The sequence below is a fragment of the Mauremys mutica genome, chromosome 12 (genome assembly GCF_020497125.1).
Source record: "Mauremys mutica isolate MM-2020 ecotype Southern chromosome 12, ASM2049712v1, whole genome shotgun sequence".
In the NCBI taxonomy this organism is placed as follows: domain Eukaryota; kingdom Metazoa; phylum Chordata; order Testudines; family Geoemydidae; genus Mauremys; species Mauremys mutica.
Window position 1 is genome coordinate 853,364 of NC_059083.1, and position 22,742 is coordinate 876,105.

At 51.4% G+C, this 22,742-nt stretch overlaps 2 protein-coding genes across 4 annotated transcripts in view; one reads left to right on the forward strand and one right to left on the reverse strand.

Moving 5' to 3' along the window:
• The first annotated feature begins 1,095 nt into the window (after positions 1-1,095).
• Positions 1,096-11,838, forward strand: LOC123345370 (killer cell lectin-like receptor subfamily F member 1). 2 transcript variants are annotated; one of them, XM_044982167.1, is made up of 6 exons: positions 1,096-1,223; positions 4,593-4,691; positions 6,695-6,856; positions 8,277-8,431; positions 9,094-9,206; positions 11,392-11,838. In XM_044982167.1, exons 1-6 carry the CDS (start codon positions 1,139-1,141, stop codon positions 11,513-11,515), a joined length of 738 nt encoding a protein of 245 aa, XP_044838102.1. In that variant the 5' UTR covers positions 1,096-1,138; the 3' UTR covers positions 11,516-11,838. The 2 variants fall into 2 exon arrangements, with proteins under 2 accessions (XP_044838102.1, XP_044838103.1); XM_044982168.1 differs by lacking the exon at positions 4,593-4,691 and having other exon boundaries at positions 1,105-1,223.
• A 1,000-nt stretch (positions 11,839-12,838) lies between these two features.
• The window catches only part of LOC123345376 (C-type lectin domain family 2 member B-like), a 41,031-nt gene continuing 31,127 nt past the window's right edge, over positions 12,839-22,742 (reverse strand). For both annotated transcript variants that reach the window (XM_044982175.1, XM_044982174.1), the window contains exons 2-6: positions 22,028-22,237; positions 20,033-20,143; positions 17,543-17,754; positions 15,993-16,096; positions 12,839-14,872 (exon numbers count right to left, since the gene is read on the reverse strand). In XM_044982175.1, the coding sequence (XP_044838110.1) occupies positions 14,734-14,872; positions 15,993-16,096; positions 17,543-17,754; positions 20,033-20,143; positions 22,028-22,061 (600 nt within the window). In that variant the 5' untranslated portion in view covers positions 22,062-22,237 and the 3' untranslated portion in view covers positions 12,839-14,733. The remainder of the gene's footprint in view (positions 14,873-15,992; positions 16,097-17,542; positions 17,755-20,032; positions 20,144-22,027; positions 22,238-22,742) is intronic.

Here is a 22,742-nt window from a genome sequence, read left to right on the forward strand (position 1 = left end):
CTGCCTCATTGAAGGCATGCTGTGCTGCCCAGAGGGGCTTTTCTCTCTGGAAATTCCCCCAGGCTCCTCACCTAGCAGCCTGCTTAAAGGAGATGCACCCATATCGTCACAGCCTCCTGCCGAGTAGCCTTTGCTAGAGACCACAAAGGGGAACTCAGCCATGATCACCGCAGACATGAATCCAAGCATATGTCACTCTTACAGTTGTGGCGGACAGGGCTGGAGGTGCCCAGATTCAAGATGGCCGCAGCCAGCTGACACCTTATGAATGCCAGGCACAGCATGATTGTCAAACCATTTCCCAGCTTTGCCCGCTGTGTGGTTCAGTCCTTGAGTGCAAAAGGCAGCAGCTTCTTTCTAGTGCAGGAAAAGCCATGATAGGTGCGGTATCAAAAACTGCAAAAAATGTATATGCTGTTGTAACACAGACATACCCCGGTGGTCAGTATTGAACCTGGGACCTTTGGAGCTTAGTGCTTGAGCTAAAAGCCAGCTGGCTGTTAGCTAAAGCCGACTCACTTTAGCTCTCTCTTTAAGTGGTGTCAGTGTCACTAGATGGGACAGAACACCACACCCAGAAGTTGTGTGGGTTACACTATCACTTAAAATATTCATGGGGGTTCCTAGTCCTGCTGGCAGGCTAAGGCGCTGTGTAGGGAAGCCTTCAATATGGGTCTCAGCAGTCAGTCTGCAAAGCGCTGACCTTGAACAAGGTAGAGTTGAGTTGTGCCTCGCTGCTTTAGGGAGCAGCCTGTTTTGTCTCTCACTGTTTTGGGGTTCTTATGTGTCATCATTTTAAAATCTAAGCATTAAAGTTCTGTTACATTGCAATCTTCTATCAAGAATATTTTATGTTGTTCAGCTAATTTGTCTCTGGCTATGCCATGAACATAATAATATGCTTTCACCCCAAAAATTCTGGCTCTGCAACATAATCACCCTAGAGCAGAATATGGAGTCAGTGTCTTCATTAGCCTTCAGTAAGGAAGGGGGAAAAAAAAACACTGAGCAGCCTCTGCCTGATACCACTTCCTGATGTTGGCTGAGTCACCTGCCTCAGTTCACATATAAAGAAGCAGCTGCCCCTTTCTCAGATCCCCAGCCCCTGGGCGTGCGCTCGCCTCCAGTTGAACCAGCCATGGCTGGGGAAATAGTCTATGCTGATTTAAACATCCGTGGAGATTCGTCCCTCACCATCCGACCCCAACCTCCTCACCACCTCAGTAAGTGGATTTTACCACCTATGTTCTCACGATGGGCGTGATGCTGTATTTCTAATGCATGCTGCAGCATGGGGAGTTTTAAGGGAGCTTGCATAGCACCTTGCTGCTGCTCTGTGTCATGTGGAGCACTGGCCCATGGGTCTGGAGTGGGATCTGCAATCCTTTAACACACAAGAGCGCGCTCTGAGAACCTCCTGAGTGGTGATGTGTCTCAGAACCCTTCATGGCCACTTGTGGTCTTACACGCCGATCTGAAGGAAGGTGAGTTGTGTGATAGGACCTCTAAGGATTCTTGGTTAAAGGAGGGAATTGTACAGGTTTCGCTCTGGGATTTGTGTGTGGAACAGATGGGGACAAATTGAGAAGCAGAGAGAGAGCTGCAATGGGCATGTCTGGGGAAGGCTGAATGGTAATTAGCAGGAAAAATCTGGGAGGACCAGGATTTTGGTGTTTTATTGATTCAGCTCTCGGTTACTCTAGCGGGAGCCTTGAGTGGTCTTGTTGATTTGTTCCCCTGTAACATCTTCTCTTAAACGAGATTGCAAAATCTTAGGTGCTCTTTTACCATGTGTGTACAGTGCAAGGGAGCTGCTAGGATCGACTATAACACAGATATTGAATAAGTAACAGAAGTAGAATTAAGGCCAGGTGCTGATCTCCGTTAGACCGGTGCAAATCCAGAGTGAGCTCTCAGTGCCGAATTCTGACCTCGGTGACCCTTGTGTAAATCTGGAGCGAACCCACTGACATCAATAGATTCAGGGCTGGAGTCTGGTCTTAGTTAACCTGGAGCGACGCTCACTGCGGACACTGGAGTCAGGGATGGATTCTGGTCTCAGTGACTCCGCTGTAAATCCGGAGTGACTCTCCTCAGTTAACTGCTTTACTCTGTATTTGCCCTAGGCTAGCCGGGATCCGATTCTGGCAGGAAGCCACAGAAGATCTGCTGGGGTTCGGGGGCAAGAGGAGATGAGGGATAATGATTCCAGTGTCTCCTGCTGGAGGTGTTCAGTTCTGCATAGGATAGAGAGAAATCACTCTCCTCTCTTGTGTGTGACCAGCGCTCAAAGTGCATCTGTCACATAAACACTGGGTCAGCCCCACAAACCTCCTGCGGTGCAGTGCATTATGACACAGCTCTGCCTGTAGCAGCTAAACCCCCTGTGGTAATGGGTGTGTGTGTGTGTGGAAATTCCCATCCCCCTCCAGGATGGCAGAAGTGACCCCACCTTATTGTCTCTTCTCCCCAGCTGAAGGCTGCTAGGGGGCAAATTAATTTCACACCAGGGCTCTACCAGAGGCAACATTGAATCATCCACTCCTGTTCAGCCACTGTCCCTCACTTTAGGGGTAGCATGGCCCTTTAAAGCTCTCATCCTCCGCATCCCAAGTGGAGTAGCGTTCACTTTGCATGGCCTTAACCCTGGCCCACGGCTGACAGTGTCATCCTGGCCCCACTGAAGTCAATAGCAGAACTCCCACTGACTTCAGAATTTCATAGAAATGTAGGACCGGAAGGGGCCGTGATAAGTCGTATAGTCCAGTCCCTTGCACTGAGGCAGAAGTTGAACTAAGTATTTTCTAGACCATCCCTGACAGATGTTTGTCTAACCTGTCCTCAGAAACCTCCAATGATGGACATTGTACAACCTCACCTCCCTCGGTTCTTGGTGCTTAACCACTCTGACAGCTAGGACGTTTTTCCTAATGTCTAATCTAAACCTCCCTTGCTACAGTTTAAGCCCATTGCTTCTTGGCCTATCCTCAATGGTTAAAGAGGACAATTTATCACCCTCCTCTTTACAAAACTCTTTTATGTAAGTGAAATCTGTCATGGCCCCACTTAGTCTTCTCTTCTCCAGACTGAAAAAAAGTTGGGTTTGTTTAGTCTTTCCTCGTAGGTCATGTTTTCTTTACTCATTTTTGTTGCTCTCCATTGGACTTTCTCCAAGTTGTCCACATTTTTCCCAAAGCGTGATGCCCAAAACTGGACACGATACTGCAGCTGAGGTCTTATCAGTGCTGAGTAGAGCAGAACCATCACTTCTCGCGTCTTGCTTGCAACGCTCCAGTTAATACATCCGAGAGTAACAGTTGCTTTTTTTTGGTAACAGTATTCACCCAGGGTTCCCATCAAGGCTGACACCAAACTAAACTGACAATAAACCAGCAACAAATTCAGCTCAGTGACAGCCGGCCGTTCATCTCGCCATTCATCTCCCCACAGAGATCTCACTTCACACAGAGATCTCACTTCACACCTCAGGCATTGTGCTGAGCCTCATGTAGGTCACAGGCTGAGATAGCACAACAAGGATGAAGACCGCAATGAGGCCAACTAGGGCCTGTGTGTTTCTTCCACAGGCGACTGGACCGCTACCAGTCAGGGCTGCAAGCTGGTGCCTGCGTCACAAGATTTAACACGTTCTTGTACATAGGATAAGAACATACGCTGGCCTGGTAAGGCAGGAAAAAATGTAGGTGGCAGATATTGAGACATGAATCATAGCAGGAGTACAAATGAATCCATTATTTAGCTGGATGGTGAGACCATCCAGAGTCATAGTAGACAATGAAGGCGTAAGAAGCGTAAGCCCGTGTGCTAATAATTCACAGGGAGGACTGGTTGAAATTTTTTCTGTTAAATCAGTTTTCAATGGAAAATTTTCAGCAAGATAATTTGTTGTTTGCAAACAACATTTGCTTTCTGCAGAAAATGTGTGTCGGTTCTCTGGTAAAAAAACCAGAATGCCTGAAAATAAAACTCTTTGCCCTGGTGCCACGTGGGAGTTGCAGTGTAGTTTCTTCGTGTCCCCAGTCTCTTCTACGGGCTGGGCTCCCCAGCTGGACTACTTTTCCCATGATGCATCAGGGCCAGGGACTCTGATGCACAACTTCTCTCCTCCCCCTGCAACAAAGGAGACCACAAGGCATCATGGGAGATGTAGTCTGGCCAGGGGCCTGGTCTGTAGAGGAGAATGGGAAGATGAGGAACCTGAACTACAGCTCCCACAAGGAAATAAAGCAACATTTACAAATTGAAATATTTCAGTTTTTGGTGATTTTGGGGGGCGGGGGGAAATTGTTTTGGTTTTGTTGAACATTCATAGTTTTCATCAGTTCTATCGTTCCAGAAATTACAATGCAACATTTTGGCAAGACAGTCCCAGGGCTGCTCCTAAGAATGGCATATTTCTGTCTAACAAACTGGTCTCTGTTATCACAATAAGGGGAGACCTGCCCCAATTGGGAGGGTTTTTTAAGACAGACTGAACCAGCAGGAGCTAAGCCTCAGCCCCTTTTATAATTATTATTAGCTCACTTAACGGTAGCAGAGAGTGCTTAGTCAGCATGCCATCACTCTTACAGAATGCCATCACTTCCCCCACTGGCATCAGATGGCTCTGAGGGTCAGCTGGGCTGCAAACGTCATCCTGCTGGGAGCTATGATGGCCCTGAGCATCTGGGGTGAGTAGCTCAAGGCCACCCATCCACCTGTTTGGGGATACGGCGAGGTATCAAACATTCTCGTGTCTCTCCACAGTGCCGCTCTACCTCAGGCCTGCATTACCCGAATACCTGAGCACCACGCAAGCTTGAACAAATTAATCCTCTGTGAGGCAGAGCTATTATCCCCTTCTACCGATGGGGAAACTGAGGCCCAATGAGACCAAATGACCTGACCATGGTCACATAGGAAGCCTGTGGCAGAGCAGGGAAGTCTCCCAGGTCCCAGGCTAACACTCTAACCATGGGGCAGGAACTCAACTTAGGATTCTGTTCCAGTTGCTAAAGGATGACTCGGTACTTCACCCAGGCAGGACATGTCACATGAACAAGATAACATTGACGTATGCCACTCAAGTGACCCATTCCGGATAACTTTCCCTTTGCTAACGTGGAATGGACCTGAATGTTTGTAATGAATGATCTAGCCATCTATTAATCCCCACACAGACTGACCTATCTGTCCCCCCGCATATCCCCCCACACTGCCTTCTCTAGCTATCCAACGCCCTAGATGCTGCCTTATCTAACAATCTATCCCCCCACACCACCTTGTCTAGCTGTCCCTCCACCATTATCTATCACCACCCTATCACCCCACACACTGCCTTACCTTATCTATCCACTGCCTTACCTATCTATCCATCCCCCGACACAGCCATCTATCTATCCATCCACCCCCCACACCTCCTGATCTATCTATCCATCCCCCGACACAGCCATCTATCCATCCACCCCTCCCACACCTCCTGCTCTATCTATCCATCCCCCGACACAGCCATCTATCTATCCATCCACCCCCCACACCTCCTGATCTATCTATCCATCCCCCGACACAGCCATCTATCCATCCACCCCTCCCACACCTCCTGATCTATCTATCCATCCCCCGACACAGCCATCTATCTATCCATCCACCCCTCCCACACCTCCTGATCTATCTATCCATCCCCCGACAGCCATCTATCTATCCACCCCAACACACCACCTTATCTATCTACCATCCACTCCCTCCCACACCTCCTTATCTATCTGTCCATCCCCGTACACAGCCATCTATCTACCCCAGATCTGCCCCCTCATTCCTACCGGTCAATAGACCCTCGCAAATAATCTATTTCAGGGATCTCAAATAAACGGCCCATGGAGTTATTTCCTGCAGCCCGCCATAGGCACCGACTCCACTGGTAGCCAAGCTCCCCTCCCCCTCCCCGAGCGAGTCGCGTCCCCGCTGCTCTTCCTACCTCCCAGCGCTTCCCGCCGCCAAACAGCTGTTTGGTGGTGCTCCGGACTTTCCAGGAGGGAGGGGGAGGAGCGGTGACACGGCAGGCTCAGGGGAGGAGGCGGAGAAGAGGATGGGCCGGGGCGGGGATTTGAAGAAGGGGTCGGAATAGGGGCAGGGAGGGGGCGGATTTGGGGCAGGGACTTTGGGGAAGGGGTTGGAATGGGGGGCGGGGAAGGGGTGGGAAGAGGCGGGACAAGGGCGGGGCCTCATGGACTAGCCGAGCCGTCTGAGGTATGAAGTTCCGCATGTCTGATGCTTTGCTGTGAGTAGCTGGGAAGAATGTTTGTTAAAAGTAGCAACGTATTGTGTATGAATAGTTACTTTAAAAAGTTCCTGCCATTGCAGCGGCGCTGATAGACTGTTAGTGTAGATCATCGTCAGCGTTACTGGCCACGTAAGGAATAGTTATAGGTGTTTATATTTTATGAAAACCCCTCTTCACATTACAGTTTTTAACAAGTTAACGCACTGACTTTTAATAGCGGCCTTTACTACTCTTCATTTTTGACTATACATTTGTATCATTGTATGAAAAGGTTTCAGTGATGCGGCCCTCGGGCCAATGTACTCGTCCTCATGTGGCCCTTGCGGTGATTTGCGTTTGAGACCCCTGGTCTGTTACAACCCCGTGTTCTCACCCTGCCAACCCTAAGTCATTCACACCGATGCTGCTGTGAAGTTTTTCAGGGCCCCTGCAGTAAAGCAGAGACCGGCGCAGGCTCCGTGGCCCCCGCGAGTGACGGGGTCACCGGGAGGAACGGAAACGGTACAGACTGCAACTCCAGCTTGGCGTCTCACCTAAGACGGTATCTGTGCGACTCCCCCCAGAGCAGCTCAGCAGGTAAACGCAACTCCCCTCCGCCCATCCGGCTCCGTCGGCGGAAGAGCTCCCTGCGGCCCAAATCATGGGTGCTGCTCGCAGATCCGGGGATTGGGTCAAGCCGAGAGCAGCCTCACGTGGTCCCACAACATCAAGGTTTCTCCGGGAGAGCTCCCCTTAATGCCGGTGCGGCTGAGCTGGGCCATTCCGGGCTCCTCCGCTGCGGACCTGCACATCTGAATCTCGTCTGAAAAATGAACAGCCCCACCCCGTGCTCCAGCCCAAGCAGCTGTTATGGGGCTGGGGACGGTCTCTAGCCTGCCTTGCACAGGAGACATGGCTACATGATCACAGCCATCTCAAAGGCCAGCAGATCCTCCCACACGGGCTGCCGGCTTCCCCTTCTCTCTGCCGGGGTGGAGGAGGAAAGGGAATTGGTTAGAGAAGCAGGGTAGGACAGGGTGGGTGTGGGTCCCCTTCCCCCAATTCCTGTAGCGGTTCAGATGCCCAGGCAGCTGAGGATGGGGGAGAGAAGGCTGAGAAACTGTTTCCCCTCCCCTAACTCCAGGAGAGGGAAGTTTGGGGGCATTTGACCCACTGCTCTGAGCAGGGTTTACTGAGAAAAGGCTTCTGGTGGTGGGGGGGGGGGAGTTCACACAGCTGGGAGGTGTCAGGGTGGGGGCCCTGCAGTGGTGGATTACCACACGGGCCCAGGGGACCCCTGCCCAGGGGCTTCAGCCAATTTGGGGGCCACGGAAAAATCTCCCCCTCCCCCCCACACCGCGGCCCTGGGGCTGGAGGATTTCGGGTACAGAGCTTCTCTGGTCGCAGCCCCGCAGAGATGGGATGCTGCAAGCAGGGGTGGGGGCAGGACAGAATACGGGGTGGGGCCCCGGGGGGATCGAGGCAGGGCCAGGCATGGAATGGGTGCAGGGGCGTGGAGGAAGGGGTGGGGCTGTGGAAGAAGGGGCAGGATGGGGGCGGGACTGCAGGTGGAAGGGGTGGGGCAGGGCCACAGATCTGGCAGCAGGGCCTCCCCACTTGCTCTGGCCCAGGGCCCCAGGAGACCTTAATTCGCATCTGGGTCCCTGTCACCTGTTTCCCCCCACCAAGATCTGCCGGTGCCCCTCAGTCCCGCCCCACAGCCTCCTGCCGTCCCAGCCCTGGGCTCTCCTCACCCCACAGCTCAGCCAGCGCCCCTCACTGCTGACTCGCAGCCCCTGCGAGCCCAGCCCCGGGGTCCCCCCATCCCACAGCTCCGCAGGTGCCCCTCAGTCTGGACCCACAGCCCCCAGCTCTTCCAGTTCTGGCTTTTCTCCCAGCAGCTGAAATTCCACAAGCGGGAACAGTCCCTGCTCACCGGGAGGCTCCAAAACCATTTGCAGAGTTTTGTTGAGTCTTTAGGCTCAGTAAATTCATCTCTTTTCATTTCCCCTTCCAGGGCCCCCCGGGTGCAGACTCTGTCCCCCGACCTGGCTGCTGCATGGGGACAAGTGCTACTGGCTTTCCAAGGACAGCAAAAAGTGGCACGAGAGTCGTGAGGACTGCGCGGCGAAGCGCTCTCGGATGCTCGTGAGCCAGGACCAGCGTGAGATGGTAAAGTCAGTAGCAGGGCGTGGGAACTTCCGCTGGAGAGATGTCGAGCCCGACCTATCAAAACGCAGCGCTCCTCTAACCCCCACCCCTCCCATTGCTGTAGTATCTGAACCTCCCACTCTTTAATCTCAACACCCCGTGAGATGGGGCAGGATCAGCCCTGACAGACAGATGGGCAAGTCCCTTAGTTGGACATCTGGGGAAACTGAGGCACAGAGGGAGTTGCCCCAAGATCAGTCTGTGGGAGAACAGGGACTGGAACCCAGGTGTCCTGAGTCACAGGGAGCATCCTAACCCCTAGACCGGATAGGCGATCACCTCACTTGAGTCCCTCACATTATGGTAATCGGTTATTCTGGAGCCATGTTGGCAGCTCAACCAGCCCGAGCTAAAATTCAGTGCCACAACCGTGTCTGTTCACTCATTACAAAATACTTATATATACACAGAGCTCCAGTATCTAGGGCCCTGCATGTCAGATACTCTGCTTTCTTTTGCGCACAGAACTTCAACATTTAGGGCTGGATCCTTGAAGGTAATTTTGACTCCTTATATCCATTTACTTCAAATCAACTGAAGGAGCCTAAATTCTTTCGAGGTTCTGGCCCCGAGTGAGTTACAGGCAGTTACATTTATCAGTGTACCTGGCCTACACTTCACAGGCATTCATAAAAAACATCACCGAGGGGAAATACCCCGTTTGGATTGGACTGCACCTGACAACCTCCACGGGAAACTGGACGTGGGTGGATGGTTCCCTGTTGAATCAAACAGGGTGAGTATTTCCTGTTTTGAATTTAAGTCTGGAATCACCTTGTAACTTGATCATTGTAGCTGTTCGGGGGGCCAAATGCAAAGCTCTGCTGGGCTGGCACGCGAAGGTCACTTTCACCCCAGGGGGCACACGGTAAGGGCCGTATTTTCAAGGTGAGCCACAAAGGGAGTGATCGCAGCCTCTCCAGCTGGAATGGCGGTCTCACTCCATGCACCCTGCCAGGTCATCCACTGACCCTTATCCCACTGTTCCCTTGTACTCCCCAGTCTGTCGCCATCTGTTCTTATACTTAGGTTGGAAGCTCTTTGGGGATGGGCTCTCTTTTTATTGTGTTTGTACAGCTCCTAGCACACCAAGGTCCTGCTCCCAGAATGGAGCTCATAGGTATAGGCGCCAACTCCAGGGGTGCTCCAGTTCTGGAGCACCCACGGGGAAAAATTGGTGGGTGCTCTGCACCCAGTGGCAGCCAGGCTCTCCCCCCACCCACCCCGCTTACCTCCACCTCTGCCCCTGAGCGCTGTCCCCGCTTCTCCTCCCAGTGCTTGCCACCGTAAAACAGCTGTTTTGTGGTGTAACAAGTGGTGGGAGGGAGGAGCGGGAACACAGCACGCTCAGGGGAGGGGGGGGGGAGAGGCAGGGCCGGGGAGGGGATTTGGGGAAGGAGTCCAATGGGGGCAGTGAGGGGGCAGAGTTAGGGCGGGGACTTTGGAGAAGGGGTTGGAATGGGGGCAGGGCAGGGCGGGAGGGGGTATGGCAGGGGTGGAGTTGGGGTGAGGCCAGGGCAGGGCATGAGCACCCACCCGTGCCAGGAGAAGTTGGCACCTATGCTCATAGGTGCTCCTATAATACACCTAGTAACTAACATATAGCGCCTCGTACAGTCTGATCCTGGCTCCTAGACACTTCAGTGATGGTAATTCTCCCTCACGCTCCTGTTTAAAGAGAGTCAAAAACTCTTGCAACTTACAAAAAAAAAAAAAGGAAAAAGAGAACGTTTGCGGCTCTGTTTAGCGAGGCACAGTTTGGCTGATGGGAGACACTTGACAGCAGCCGAGTACACCGTTTATAATGAATCTGGTGGACTCGGGGAGCCGATGACAGCTAGAGGGAACAAAACTGTGGAGGAGAGATGGGCAGAGTCTATTCTCATTAACTCGGGGGGGCGGGGGGGATGTTTCACCTGAGCCCAGTAGAGTGGGCGGGTAAGTAATTCAGTAGCCATAGCCGCCCCTTCTCGCCCTCCTGGCAGTTTTGCAGAGATCCCCGTCCACCGAGCGTCTATTCTGATGAGGCTCTTGTGTACTGGTGACAGAGCCCCGTCATTGGCGGGTGGGATCGAACCTGGGACCTCTGAAGTTTAGTGCATGAGAATCTACTGCAGGGGTAGGCTATAGGCGGACTGCGGGCCAAATCTGGACCTCCAGCTGCTTTTGAATGGACCACAAAAACTCTTTCTATTTACTTATTGTTGTGAGTGTGGCGTGAAAAATGTTCCTCTGGAGTCTGGGCCTTGGCTTGGTTTTGACCAAGAAATTTGGACCTTGGCAAAAAATAACTGACTAGCCCCCAGCTCTGCTGCGTGAGCTAAAAGCGAGGCTGTAGCAGACTCATTCACCTCTCGGCCACTAGAGGGGGACAGAGCCCAGGTCCCAGCAGGCCTGGGTTACACTTGCAGTCATCCTTTCCCTCAGTGTCTGTGCACGTTCCTGCCGTGCATGCAGCCACGCCACTAACCCCCATCACAGGTGGTTTGTTTCTCTCCCATTCTCCTACCAGCTCATTTCACACTCACTGCGGTATCTGAACCCTGTGGGGGAAAAAAACCCGAGTGCTAACAACAAGCAAGCGCTGCTCTAGGAGCTAGGCAAGAGATCTAGGCTATGGCTACACTTGCACTTCAAAGCGCTGCCGCGGCAGCGCTTTGAAGCGCTAAGTGTAGTCAAAGCGCCAGCGCTGGGAGAGAGCTCTCCCAGCGCTGTCCGTACTCCACCTCCCTGTGGGGAATAACGTACAGCGCTGGGAGCCGCGCTCCCAGCGCTGGGGCTTTGACCACACTGGCGCTTTGCAGCGCCGCAATTTGCAGCGCTGGAGAGGGTGTGTTTTCACACCCTGCTGCAGCGCTGCAAATTTGCAAGTGTAGCCATGGCCCTAGACTCCACTGGTGACTCTCTCGGTTTTTCTGCAGGGTCTCACTATCGGCCCCTGACACTGGAAACAGCTGTGGGGTGTGGAAGGAGAATCAGATTCGCAGTGAAATCTGCAGTGGTAACGTTAAATGGATTTGCCAGAGAGAAGCTGTCCTGATATAAATGGCATTAGCGGATCCCCTGTTTCATTGAGGGACAAACAGGACTAAGGTTCGGGCTTTGGATGAAGTTCTCAAAGGCGGAGGGCCGTCGCCGGGCCTGGAAAAACACCACCCTCCGCTCTGTCAGTGCTGGGACGCTTTAGAAATACACAAGAGAAACAGCGCCCCCCAGGGGCACGGGCACGCACAGAATGAACTTGTCTGCATGCGAACGCACCTAGGAAGGGAACACACGCAGAGCTGCACTTCGCAGGCCAGGGCTGTAAGAGGACAGATCTTTACGAACACAGGCCTCAGAGTGTTGATTAAATTATTTTAATTACAAGTGCAAGTAATTACAGAGTTAGATACATTAAATCTATACAATAATCCCTGTATTGAGTTTGTACTGCTGATTACTATATTAGCTCTCCTCCCCCCGCTTTTAATCTTTGCAGTGGGTGTTTCCCACTGGGATAGTGTGGAGGAGTCACCCAGCTCATGTCAAATACAATATGCTTCTGACTCACCTTTCTCCCAGCGCTGGTCTCCACTCTAGCTACACAGCAGAAGATTTGGGTGCTCTGCAGCAAATCTAGACATTGCAATGTCTACTCCAGCCCATCAGATGGCGCTAGGCCAGGGGGAAAAATAAAAATAAACGATACATAAAAGGCAACAACAACAACGATACAGACTAGAACTAGCTGGAAAAGCAGCATTTTGTCCTGCAAAAGTTTCCACAGGGGAAAAAAAATCCCCAAAAAAACATTTTTAAACATCCTAATGGAACAATTTAAGTGCAAAACTTCTTTCCCCCACTTACATGTTTTTACTCGTTCCTAATTTCTTCCGCTTGGGAGACAGTGAGTGAGAAGGGGTTTGTATGCGTCTGGGTAGGAGGGTAGTTTTTTAAGGAACACTTTCACTTTGAAATGTTCATTTAACACAACATATTACTATCAGAAACGCTCTTAGTTTTCCATGTGGCTAAAGTTGGAAGGCAGCTAGAAAGTGGAGAGATGAAACAAACAAAAAAAAAACCAGCACAATTTCAAAAATTCTAAAAACCATTGGGGCTTCCCCTGAAAGTGTATTGGGGGGAAAAAAAACACCCTTCAGAAAACTAAAATATAAAGTCATTGGAAATGAAGTTTCTGCAAAAAAGAAAAAGTTAATGTTCAACTAAATCCTGTTTTCTGACAAACTTTTCATCAGAAAACTTTCAGTTGTCTCTAAGTTAGAATGAGGGATGACGGACTGAATAAAACAAGATGTTCCTTCTAGCCTTAAACTCTACGACTATGAGCAAATTACTTTGTATTTTTTTCCTTCTGCTGTGTTTTGTTTTCTTTTTTTGACTGTTAGCTTTAGGACTGACAAAGTCATAGCAAACTTTATAAAACAAAAGAAGTAAACAGCAAATCATTAAATAGGTGAACAGTGAACACTCCATGGTATCACACGATTAATTTTTCGTTAGTTGTGAGACTTTATATATTTCAATTATTTAGATTCCGCTGCCATGGTTTGAACAGATGATGCAGCTAGAAAATACCCAGCCACCTCAAACTAGGGGAAAATGTGCATCTTGTCCTCCACAAAAGTACTTGTAACTTAGCTGGCAAGTGAGTCCAAGGGGAATTAAACTCTTAAGCAACATTTGCAAATGACCCTTATACAGACAAAGATCAAAGTCAAGAAACCAGCCCGCTTACCCTGAATCAGATTTTGCGGTTTGTTTTGCTCACTGATTAAAAACTTGATCACAGGGAAAGTCAAGTGCAATTGAAAGGGTTCTACATACCTCGGCTTCTCTGCCTCGAACTCGCCTTGAAAGATAACTCAATGAGATTAAAAGGCATTCGCTCTGCCTATGAGTTTGTAAGCAAATTCTTGTGGCGGGATGCAACGGTGACAGCGACCCACAATTCCTTAGTGGTAGTACAGAGTACACAACCCGATGCCTTCTCACAAAGTAATCCCCTCTCCTGGGCAGCTCCACAGCTTCTTCACAGGGCGCCCGCGCCTCTGTGACTTTTCTGCTAGTACACCTAGCTAGTTATGAACTTCTCCTGGCATGCACGCGTGCCTGGCCTTCTCTTTCCAGGCTCAAGAAGCCCAGCAAGACCGAAACGCTCTCAAACATACAGACATTTTGATTTCCATTGGAATCTGCGCCTCATTTCTGGCCCTCCTTAATTATCTTCTTTGCTCCACAATGGAGACTCTCCGTCAAAGATGCAGCTACCACATTTTGATCTGGAAGACAATGCAACACAGGTCGACCCTATGCAGGAGGCATCACTAGAAGCCTCAACAAAGGGCCCATTGGTGAGTTCAGATCCCTGTCCCATTTAACCTTAACTCACAACTTTGTTGCTCAGGGTTGGGAGACAGCATGAGCGACCTGGTTCTGCAACAGTTGAAGAAAATCCACAGCCTGGCTGCTTGTCTCTTGCCACAGCTTCCTTCCTTTGGGAGGATGTTGTGTGCGGCTGCCTCACATCCCTGCTTGCTGTGGATTGTCTTAGCCTGTTGCTGTTTACGATTGTCTCAATCTATCCTCAAGCAGTGCTGCCTTCCTGCTTGGCCGGCACAGCAGAGCTGAGGGTGTGTCCACATTGCAATCACAGGGTTTGGTTTCCATTCGTGTAGACATACACATGCTAATTTTAATGTAGCTCGTACTGGAGCAATGATGCCGCAGCAGCACAGGCTGGAATCCTGGATAAAGACCTGGGCGACTAGCCCAGTGCTGCTGCAGCTTCATTGCTTTAATCACGTACCCCCACTGCAGTGTAGACGCACCCGGACAGACAACAGCAGGGGGAGCTGGGAAGGGGTTTTAATCCATGTCCACAGTATTGGGACATGGCAGCAGATTACGCTGGCATAACCCCAGAGCAGACACATCCTACAGTGGGGCAAGGGGGTTTCCCATCACTGTAGGAACTCCGCCTTCCCAGTGACGGTAGCTAGGTCAACTTAGCTGCGTCTACACTGGGGGTGACATCGGCCTAGCTACAGCATTCAGGAGTGAGTTTTAAGTGTAGACTGGGTCTTAGTTATACACCCAGGACGAAGAGGCTATACAGGGGCCACAGTAGAGAGCAGGTTAGAAAAGAGGCTTATTTACAACAACAAAAAGAATCTGTCAAGCTCTGTTGAGGATCTTATTGAGCGACGTTTGGAGCGTCAGGCAGCTGGGCCTTGAGGCGTTTTCCCAGCCTTCGCCCTTCAGTCCCCCGGCATCGCGTCCTCCCTTTGCATCCCGTCGGGTTTGCTGCAGATCCAGTAGCGCTTCGTGGAGCACCATGACGAAGTGGCAAAATCATCGCTCAGGTACGCGCAGTCGCCGTCTCCTCTTACCGTAAACCTGCAACAGAGACACCCGGGCGATAAGAGTTGGGCAGGAGCCAGGCACGTGCCCCCTCGGACGGGCCCACCCAGTGAAACCCCCCAGGATCACCCCCTTCCTGCACCAATAATTCCACTCAAACTCTTCCAGGCAACAGCGGTGGGAAGGAAAAGACTAAGGGCTGGTCTACACTACGGGGGGAAATCGATCTAAGATATGCAACTTCAGCTACGTGAATAACGTAGCTGAAGTCGAAGTATCTTATATCGAATTACCTACCATCCTCATGGCGCGGGATCGACGTCTGCAGCCCCCCATGTCGACTCTGCTACCGCCGTTCAGGTTGGTAGAGTTCCGGAGTCGACAGGAGCTCATTCGGGGATCGATATATTGCGTCTAGATGAGACGCGATATATCGATCCCCGATAAATCGATTGCTACCCGCCGATACGGCGGGTAGTGAAGACGTAGCCTTAAAGGCTGATCTCCAGTAGGGTTAAGGAACGGTCTTCTGTCCACACTGGCAATGCAAGACACCGAACTCTTTTAACATAGCTGGGTTACAAGCATGGTTATTTCTGCAGCACAGCTGCCACCTCAGTGATTGTCCTGTGGGATTCTTCACCAGCAGCCATTGGCATTGACTCCGCATGGGCACTGGAGCCTCTCTTCCTACCTTTTTTTCTCTAGGGAGGAGGGGGAAGGGCTAAGGTCCAGATTGTGAAAGGTATTTAGGCACTGCTCCTCTGCTCAGCAGTGCATGGCCTAAGTGACTTAGGTGCCTACGGCACTTTTGAAACACAGCCTTATGTTCCTAAGTTATTTAGGCTTTGAAATATGCTGAGTAACGCTTAAGTACCTTTAAAATCTGGGCTTAAATCCCCAGTGAACTTTTCAGGAAGTACCATGGGTCTCATTTCCACCTAAGCTGCCAGTTAGAGGGTTGGAGGGGAAGCAGCAACCCACTGATCTGCTAGGTCAGCAATGGAGATGAACCCCAAAGCCTGGGGGGGAAATGTCACAAAGGAGAAAAGTAATCAGCGTTATTTGGGGAATAACACATTTTTTTTATCTGCTCAAATTCAGCCCTTTTCCCATTTGGAACCCAACAAAGTGACTAGCTAGAAAAAGGACTCACAGGTTGTTGAACTGTTCGCCATTCACCCATCGCCAGAGCTGCGCCGATTCTCGCTTCAGGCCAATCCAGAACTCAGAGACGCCTTTATATTGCATAATGAACTTCTTTAAAAACAAACAAACAAACACCATTATTCATTATAGTCTGTAATGCTGTTGAAGCCGTTAAACTATTTTCAGTCACTGTTTCAAGGGGACCTGCTGCCTAAAACAAATTGCTTTCCTACCATAGATGGTCCCTGAATCTGCAGAGAGCCTCACACGTTAGCTATGAACTGCACAGTTCAGCTCCACTTGTGTTAACTCTGAAACCTAATGGTGTCTAACTCAATGTTAACTATTTTGCTGCTAATTGTTTTAATAGCAACATTCAGCTAACATGCTTACTCACTGCTGTTGGGTACAGTGGCAGGTATCTGGTGGGGGACTGGTGAGGATATCTGTTGAGGGAATGGGGCAGATATCACTTGTCTGCAAGACTCATAGACTTTAAGGCCAGAAGCGACCATCCTGATCTTCTAGACCTCCAGCATATCACAGAACCGCACCCACCCACTCCTGTAACAGACCCCTAACCTCTGGCTGAGTCACTGAAGTCCTCAAATTATGATTTAAAGACGTCAAGTGACAGAGCATCCACCATTTACTCTAGTTTAAAGCTGCAAGTGACCCATGCCCCATGCTGCAGAGCAAGGTGAACTCCCCCCCCCCCAGGGTCTCTGCCAATCTGAGCCGGGGGAAAATTCTGGCGACCAGTTAGACCCTGAGCATGTGGGCGAGACCCACCAGCCAGACACTGGGAAAGAATTCTCTGTAGTAACTCAGAGCCCTCCCCATCCAGTGTCCTCTCCAAACGCTGGAGATATTTGCTACTGGCAGTCGCAGATCGGCCACACGCCATTGCAGGCAGTCCCACCATCCCATCCCCTCCATCAACTTATCAAGCTCAGTCTTGAAGCCACTTAGGTTTTTTGCCAGCACTGCTCCCCTTGGAAGCCTGTTCCAGAACATCACTCCGATGGTTAGAAACCTTCATTCAATTTCAAGCCTAAACTTGTTGTTGGCCAGTTTATATCCATTTGTTCTTGTGTCTATATTAACTCCTCTCCCTCCCTGGTATTTATCCCTCTGATGTATTTAGAGAGGGAAATCCTATCTCCCCGCAGCCTTCGTTTGGTTAGGTTAAACAGGCCAAGCTCCTTGAGTCTCCTCTGGTAAGGCAGACAAACGGCTGAGCCACTGTACCATGGACTTTGGAAACAACTGCTTAAAAACGAAACACTAAAGTCTCTTTCCTCCCACCCTATTTCCATCCTTTTCTGCACCTGTTCTGTTTCCAAAGTTCCTTCCCACCCTCTGAACTGCTGGGTGAGTTCTGGGCACAGATCTGGGACCGGGAGGACATGGGCAGCGCATGTCTCCTGCATTTGGGGAGGCTGGGCACGCCCGGACCATGGCCCTGCCCCGTCCTCTGCCCCGAGGCCCTGGGACAAGATCGTGCCAACATGTGGCTTGGTGCCTATACCGGTTTTATTTTTTGTTTTTCCTTACCAGGTCTTTCTCGGTGTCGATCCCAGCCAGGGAGGCATTGAGTGAAGAGCAGAAGCTCTCGCTGGAGTCCCAGGTCCCCTCGCCCTCAGAGAAATAGTAGCATTTCCCTCTGTACCCGACCCAGCCGTCCGGGCAGCAGGGAGCAGGGAATCTTACATTTAGATGGACTGGGGTGGAGACATGAGGCAGCTTGGATTCCAGAGGAGATTTCACTGAAGTTAAGAGAATAACAGCGATAAGAGACGTGTCCCTTTGCTTTCTCTAAATTCAAGGGAGAAATCTACAGAAAGCCGATCAACGTGTATCGTGGGTAGCACCTTTCTGCGCCAATGAATCAACTGACACTGAGATAGGTCACATACCAGCTGCAACCCCAGATCTGCCTGTTTAAAGGTGTTTTTGTTGTTTGCTTGGGGTTGATTAGTCCTCTGGTCTAACACACTGTTTCTAGCCTTCCTCTTTGTGCAGCCCTTCTGCCCAGCTGCTGAACGTTTCAGAAGCTTTCAGGGCCAGATTTGCACAAGCTCTCAGTTTCCCACTTAGACAGCAAAATAAGCCACTGGATTTTCAAAAAGGGCTCGGCACGTTGGGTGCTGAACATCTGGCCCTGAGCATTTTAAAATCTGATCCCACAAGTCTCCTCAGCCTTCCTGTGGAGGGACTGTCCCCACAAACTCAAAAAACACTTTCAGCCAGAAGGGCTGTGTCATGAATATAGGGGGAAGGGTGGCAACTTTTATGTATGCCAGCTCATTCAGTAGCATAAAATCCCTCCTTGGCAGCTGTACTGGATTGCCTTCCCTGTAAAGGGTTAAGCAGTTCAAATAACCTTGTTGGCACCTGACCAGAAGGACCAATGAGGAAAGAAAATACTCTCAAATCGGAGTGGGGTGAGGGGGAGAAAGGATTTGTTTTGTTGTTCTGTGTGTTGTTCCCTCTCCGGACAGAAGCCAAGCAGGTACAATATCTCCTGAAAAATATACCTGGAATAATCCATCTAAAACCACAGAAACTGAGTAGGGGCAAAGAAATGTGTTAGGTTATCTTTTGTTTTGGCTTGTGAATTTCCCTATGGTACAGAGGTAGTTCCATTCCTGGTTTTGTAACTGTGAAGCTGAGCCCAGAGGGGAATCCTCTATGTTTTAAACTTTTTTATTACCCTATAAAAGTTACCTTCCACCCTGATTTTGCAGGTGTGATGCTTTTACTTTTTTCTTTATAATAAAAGTTCTTCTTTTAAAAACCTGATTGATTTCAGTGTCCTGAAGACAAAGGGTCTGGTCTGTGCTCACATTGCTAAGGCAATTGGTTGGTTGTTTATTCTCCAGCCTCCCCAGAAAAGGGGGTGAAGGGGCTTGGGGGGATATTTGGGGGGGGAATAGGGATTCCAAGTGACCCTTCCCTGAATTTTTGTGTAAATCACTTGGTGGTGGCAGCAATATACCGACCAAGGACAAGGAAGGATTTGTGCCTTGGGGAAGTTTTTAACCTAAGCGGGTAGAAATAAGCTTAGGGGGTCTTTCATGCGGGTCCCCACAACTGTACCCCAGAGTGTAGGGGGGGACCCTGAAAGCAGTTTTAAGCCCGCATCTCTGTTAAAAGGTCAATGGTGTCAGAATATTAGAGAAGGCAACAAAAGGGACCAGCACAGGCAGTGGATGGAAGCAACCCACATGTGTAATTTCTGGCCTGACTTGTAACTGCTGATGTGAGGGGGCCACAATGGCAGGGCCCCCCCCCCTTGCCACCACAGCCAGGGTCACCTTCTTGGTGATTGCCCCAGGCACCCTACAGCAATTCCCTCTTGACCAAGGCACCCTGGGCAGTCACCCGTGTCGCCCACCCTTTAGGCCAGCCCTGCCAGGGTTGGCCTTAGGGAAAACGGCACCCTGGGCGAACTTGTATTTTGGTGCCCTGGCCCCCGCTGCCTCTGCCAGTTCCCCACCCCTGCCATCGCCCCTAATGCCTCCCCCAGCCCCCCACCAATGCTCCTGGCCCCTAATGCCTCCCCCACACCCCTCCCCATCGCCCCTGGCCCCTACTGCCTTCCCCAGACCTCCACCCATTGCCCCAGCCCCCCACTGCCTCCCCCAGACCCCTACAGGTCACCCTGTCCCACTGCCTCCCTGGGCTCCCCTCTGCACACCCCAGACCCCACTACCCCAACGGACTCCCTTAGCTCCAGGCAGGCCAGGCCAGATGTGCTCTAACAGCAGCTGCTGGCTGGCGAGGGAGGGAGGGATGCGAATCCCCACTCAGCCCCCCCTCTGGCAGAGAGCTGGGTTGCCAGGCCAGTCTCGCTTCCCTGCTCTGGGGCGCCACTTAATGGCACTCAGGCAGGAGTGCTTGCCGCTGGTGCCTTTCCCAGGCACGTCCCCCTCAGCTGTGCTCAGCCCAACTCCCACCCCGGCGGAAATCGGGGGGGTGGGATGTGACCCCCCCCCCCACATGCCTCCCCCCAACGCGGGGCAGCGAAGGCCGACAACTCACCGTGCAAAAGTACCAGAGCAACAGCAACAATCACGACTAGGACCACCACGCCGACGGCCAGCGGGGCTTTCCACCCAACAGATCTCTGGAGTTTGCTGTTAGGCAGATCACCTGAAAGAGAACAAACCCCATTCAGGTCCCTTAGGTCACCTGTGGCAGTGGCACCAGATGGATTCAGCACCACCAGCATTATCTTGCCATTAGCCGGCCCATCGCCATGACAACTGGCTTCCCAGGTGGAGAACTGATGGTAAAGTATCGATGCTGCTGGAGAGATGAGGACATGCTCCTGGTATGGAGCCCCTCGCCGTCAGACACACAAAGGTCTGTACTTCCACATTTAATACAAGGAACCAGGTTTACGTATGGCAGCAGGAAAGCTCTGGCTAATCCCTAGGTGTCACTGACTTTGCACTTCCGCAGCCCCTCCCCCTCCAATGCCTGCGGCCCTCTGCCACCAAGGAAGTTATTTGCACACCCACTAGGTGGTATTGTCCCCATTTCTCAGATAGGGAAACTGAGGCAGAGAGAGAGGCAGCTTGCCCTGGATCACAGTGAGGCAGAGGCATGAATACATAACCATGAGCTCATGATTGTGAGTCCAGTGCGTTAGCCACAAGGCTCTTCTTCTGCCCCGTTTCCTTTTAGCGTCCCTAAGGCTCCTCATCTGACTATTTCTAAAGTTTAGTATTTTGGCTGGATGGAACTAAGGCACCAAAAGCTCAGCAAAATAAAGATCATTTCCCTCCCTTTCTCCCACACCCATAGGACCCTCAACGTGGGTGGTCAGGATTATTTCTGGCTGTTTGTAAGGGGTGTGCAGACCCCTGGATGGAGGGTGCCGTTGTACTGTTGGAATAAATGACTGTGTCAGTTCAGTGAAAACCGTTTGGGTAGCAGTTAATGGTTTCTTTGAAATCTCTTCGATCACGGAACGGAATGCTCGACCAATGTCAAAATATTCCAGACAGAAGCATTTCAGACGGTCGAGCGGATGAAGCCACAGGAGCAGGTGTGCATTTACTGCATGTCTACACAAACCTGTGTTTCCATAAACAAGCTATCCGGTCCCACCCTCACCCCCCTGCACACAGCTGGCCTCAGCAATGCCCACTGTGGGATTCTGGGTGAAACAGGTGCAGCGATGGCAAACTTGACTCACTTGTCCTTCGCATAAAGCAGAGACAGAAAGAACAAACCCAGCCAGTCACATGAACACTATCCAGGTGTAACATGGTCTGTCGGCCGGTGGGATTGAACCTGGGACCACTGACCACGAGCCTCTGCTGCCTGAGCTAAAAGCCACCAGCCCCTTAGCTAAGGCTGAAGCAGACTCATTAATCTCTGGGGGGTCTAGGTGCCACTAGAGGGCGACAGAGCCCCACACCCAGCAGGCCTGGGTTACACCTGCCCACAAAGTGCGAGTGCTCCCGCCACACAACCATCGTCTCATGTCTGTGCTTGGAAAACAGCAGCTGCGCGTACGAACTGCGGGGCCTGCACGTAGGAGCTTGTGACCTGGGACTCCTGATGCCAACCGGCAGTATCGGCAGGGTGGCCAACTTTGTAATACTTAAAAAACTGACACTCCAGCAGGAGTGCTGGAACCTCCTCCGCCCCTCCTTTTCCCCAAAGCCCCGCCCCTGCCCCACCTCTTCCCCCAAAGCCCCGCCCCTGCCCCCTGAGGCCCCATTGCTCACTGCTCTTCCCCTCTCTCCCCTGCCCGGGTCGGGAGGAACTCGCCTGCAGAGCTGGGGCTGGGAGCTGCAGCCGCCCAACGCAGGGAGGAGGTGACCCCGGCTGAGTAGGGGCTGGTGCAGGTGAAGACCCGGCGCTTCCCCCACCAGCAGTAACCAGACTGTGTGTGTCTGGTCAGTAGATCTGACCGGACACTGTTAGGTCCGCTTTTCAACTGGACTTTCCGGTCAAAAACCAGGCACCTGGACACCCTACACATAGACGTAGGCTGTTCCTACTCAGTCAAGCGTCAGTTACCTTGTCTTCCATTGGGTAACTGCTCCGAATCCATGGGACCCACACCTTTAGTCACCTCTCCTCTCTCACCGAGACAGATGAACGCTGGAGTGCGGGCGCTGGGCTCTGACCAGTTCCTCTCTAGCTGCAGTTGGGTCCAATTTGGAGGCAGCAATCAACCGCAGAGATCCCAGTGCCAGATCCTCTGCCCTTGGCAGCTACTGGACCGAACTGAAATCAAGAGACAGAAACAGTCCTGATTTTCAAGGGTTGCCTGGGTTTCTCTGCACCCTAGTTCCTTCCCCAGCCCTGCCCGCACATCCAGAGGCATTAGCGGTGTAACGAACAACCTCACATTTCCTCAGAATCCTGGACCTCCTTCCCGCCACTGGACTCCAAAGGGATTTAGAAACTAAAATGGATAGACAGTAATTATGCACGGGGATATATTCACCCACCACAAGAAGAGAACTGCTCCTGTTCACATGCAAATAAAGGGGGATTTCAAAGAAGCCGGTTCCCATGCGGGGAACCAGGGTAGCCGGAATACCCCCTCCTCTTCAGGCAGGTGACACAGAAAAGGAAACCACAAGCAGCCAGAGATTCCATTTACAGGAGATGCTGCTTAGTAACAACCCTCACAGCAACTTGCAGTTAATAGAAACATTTTGCCTGGAACCGATACCGCCCAGTTGACTATAAAGATAACAGCCCTGGCTATTGGCAAGAGGCTTGC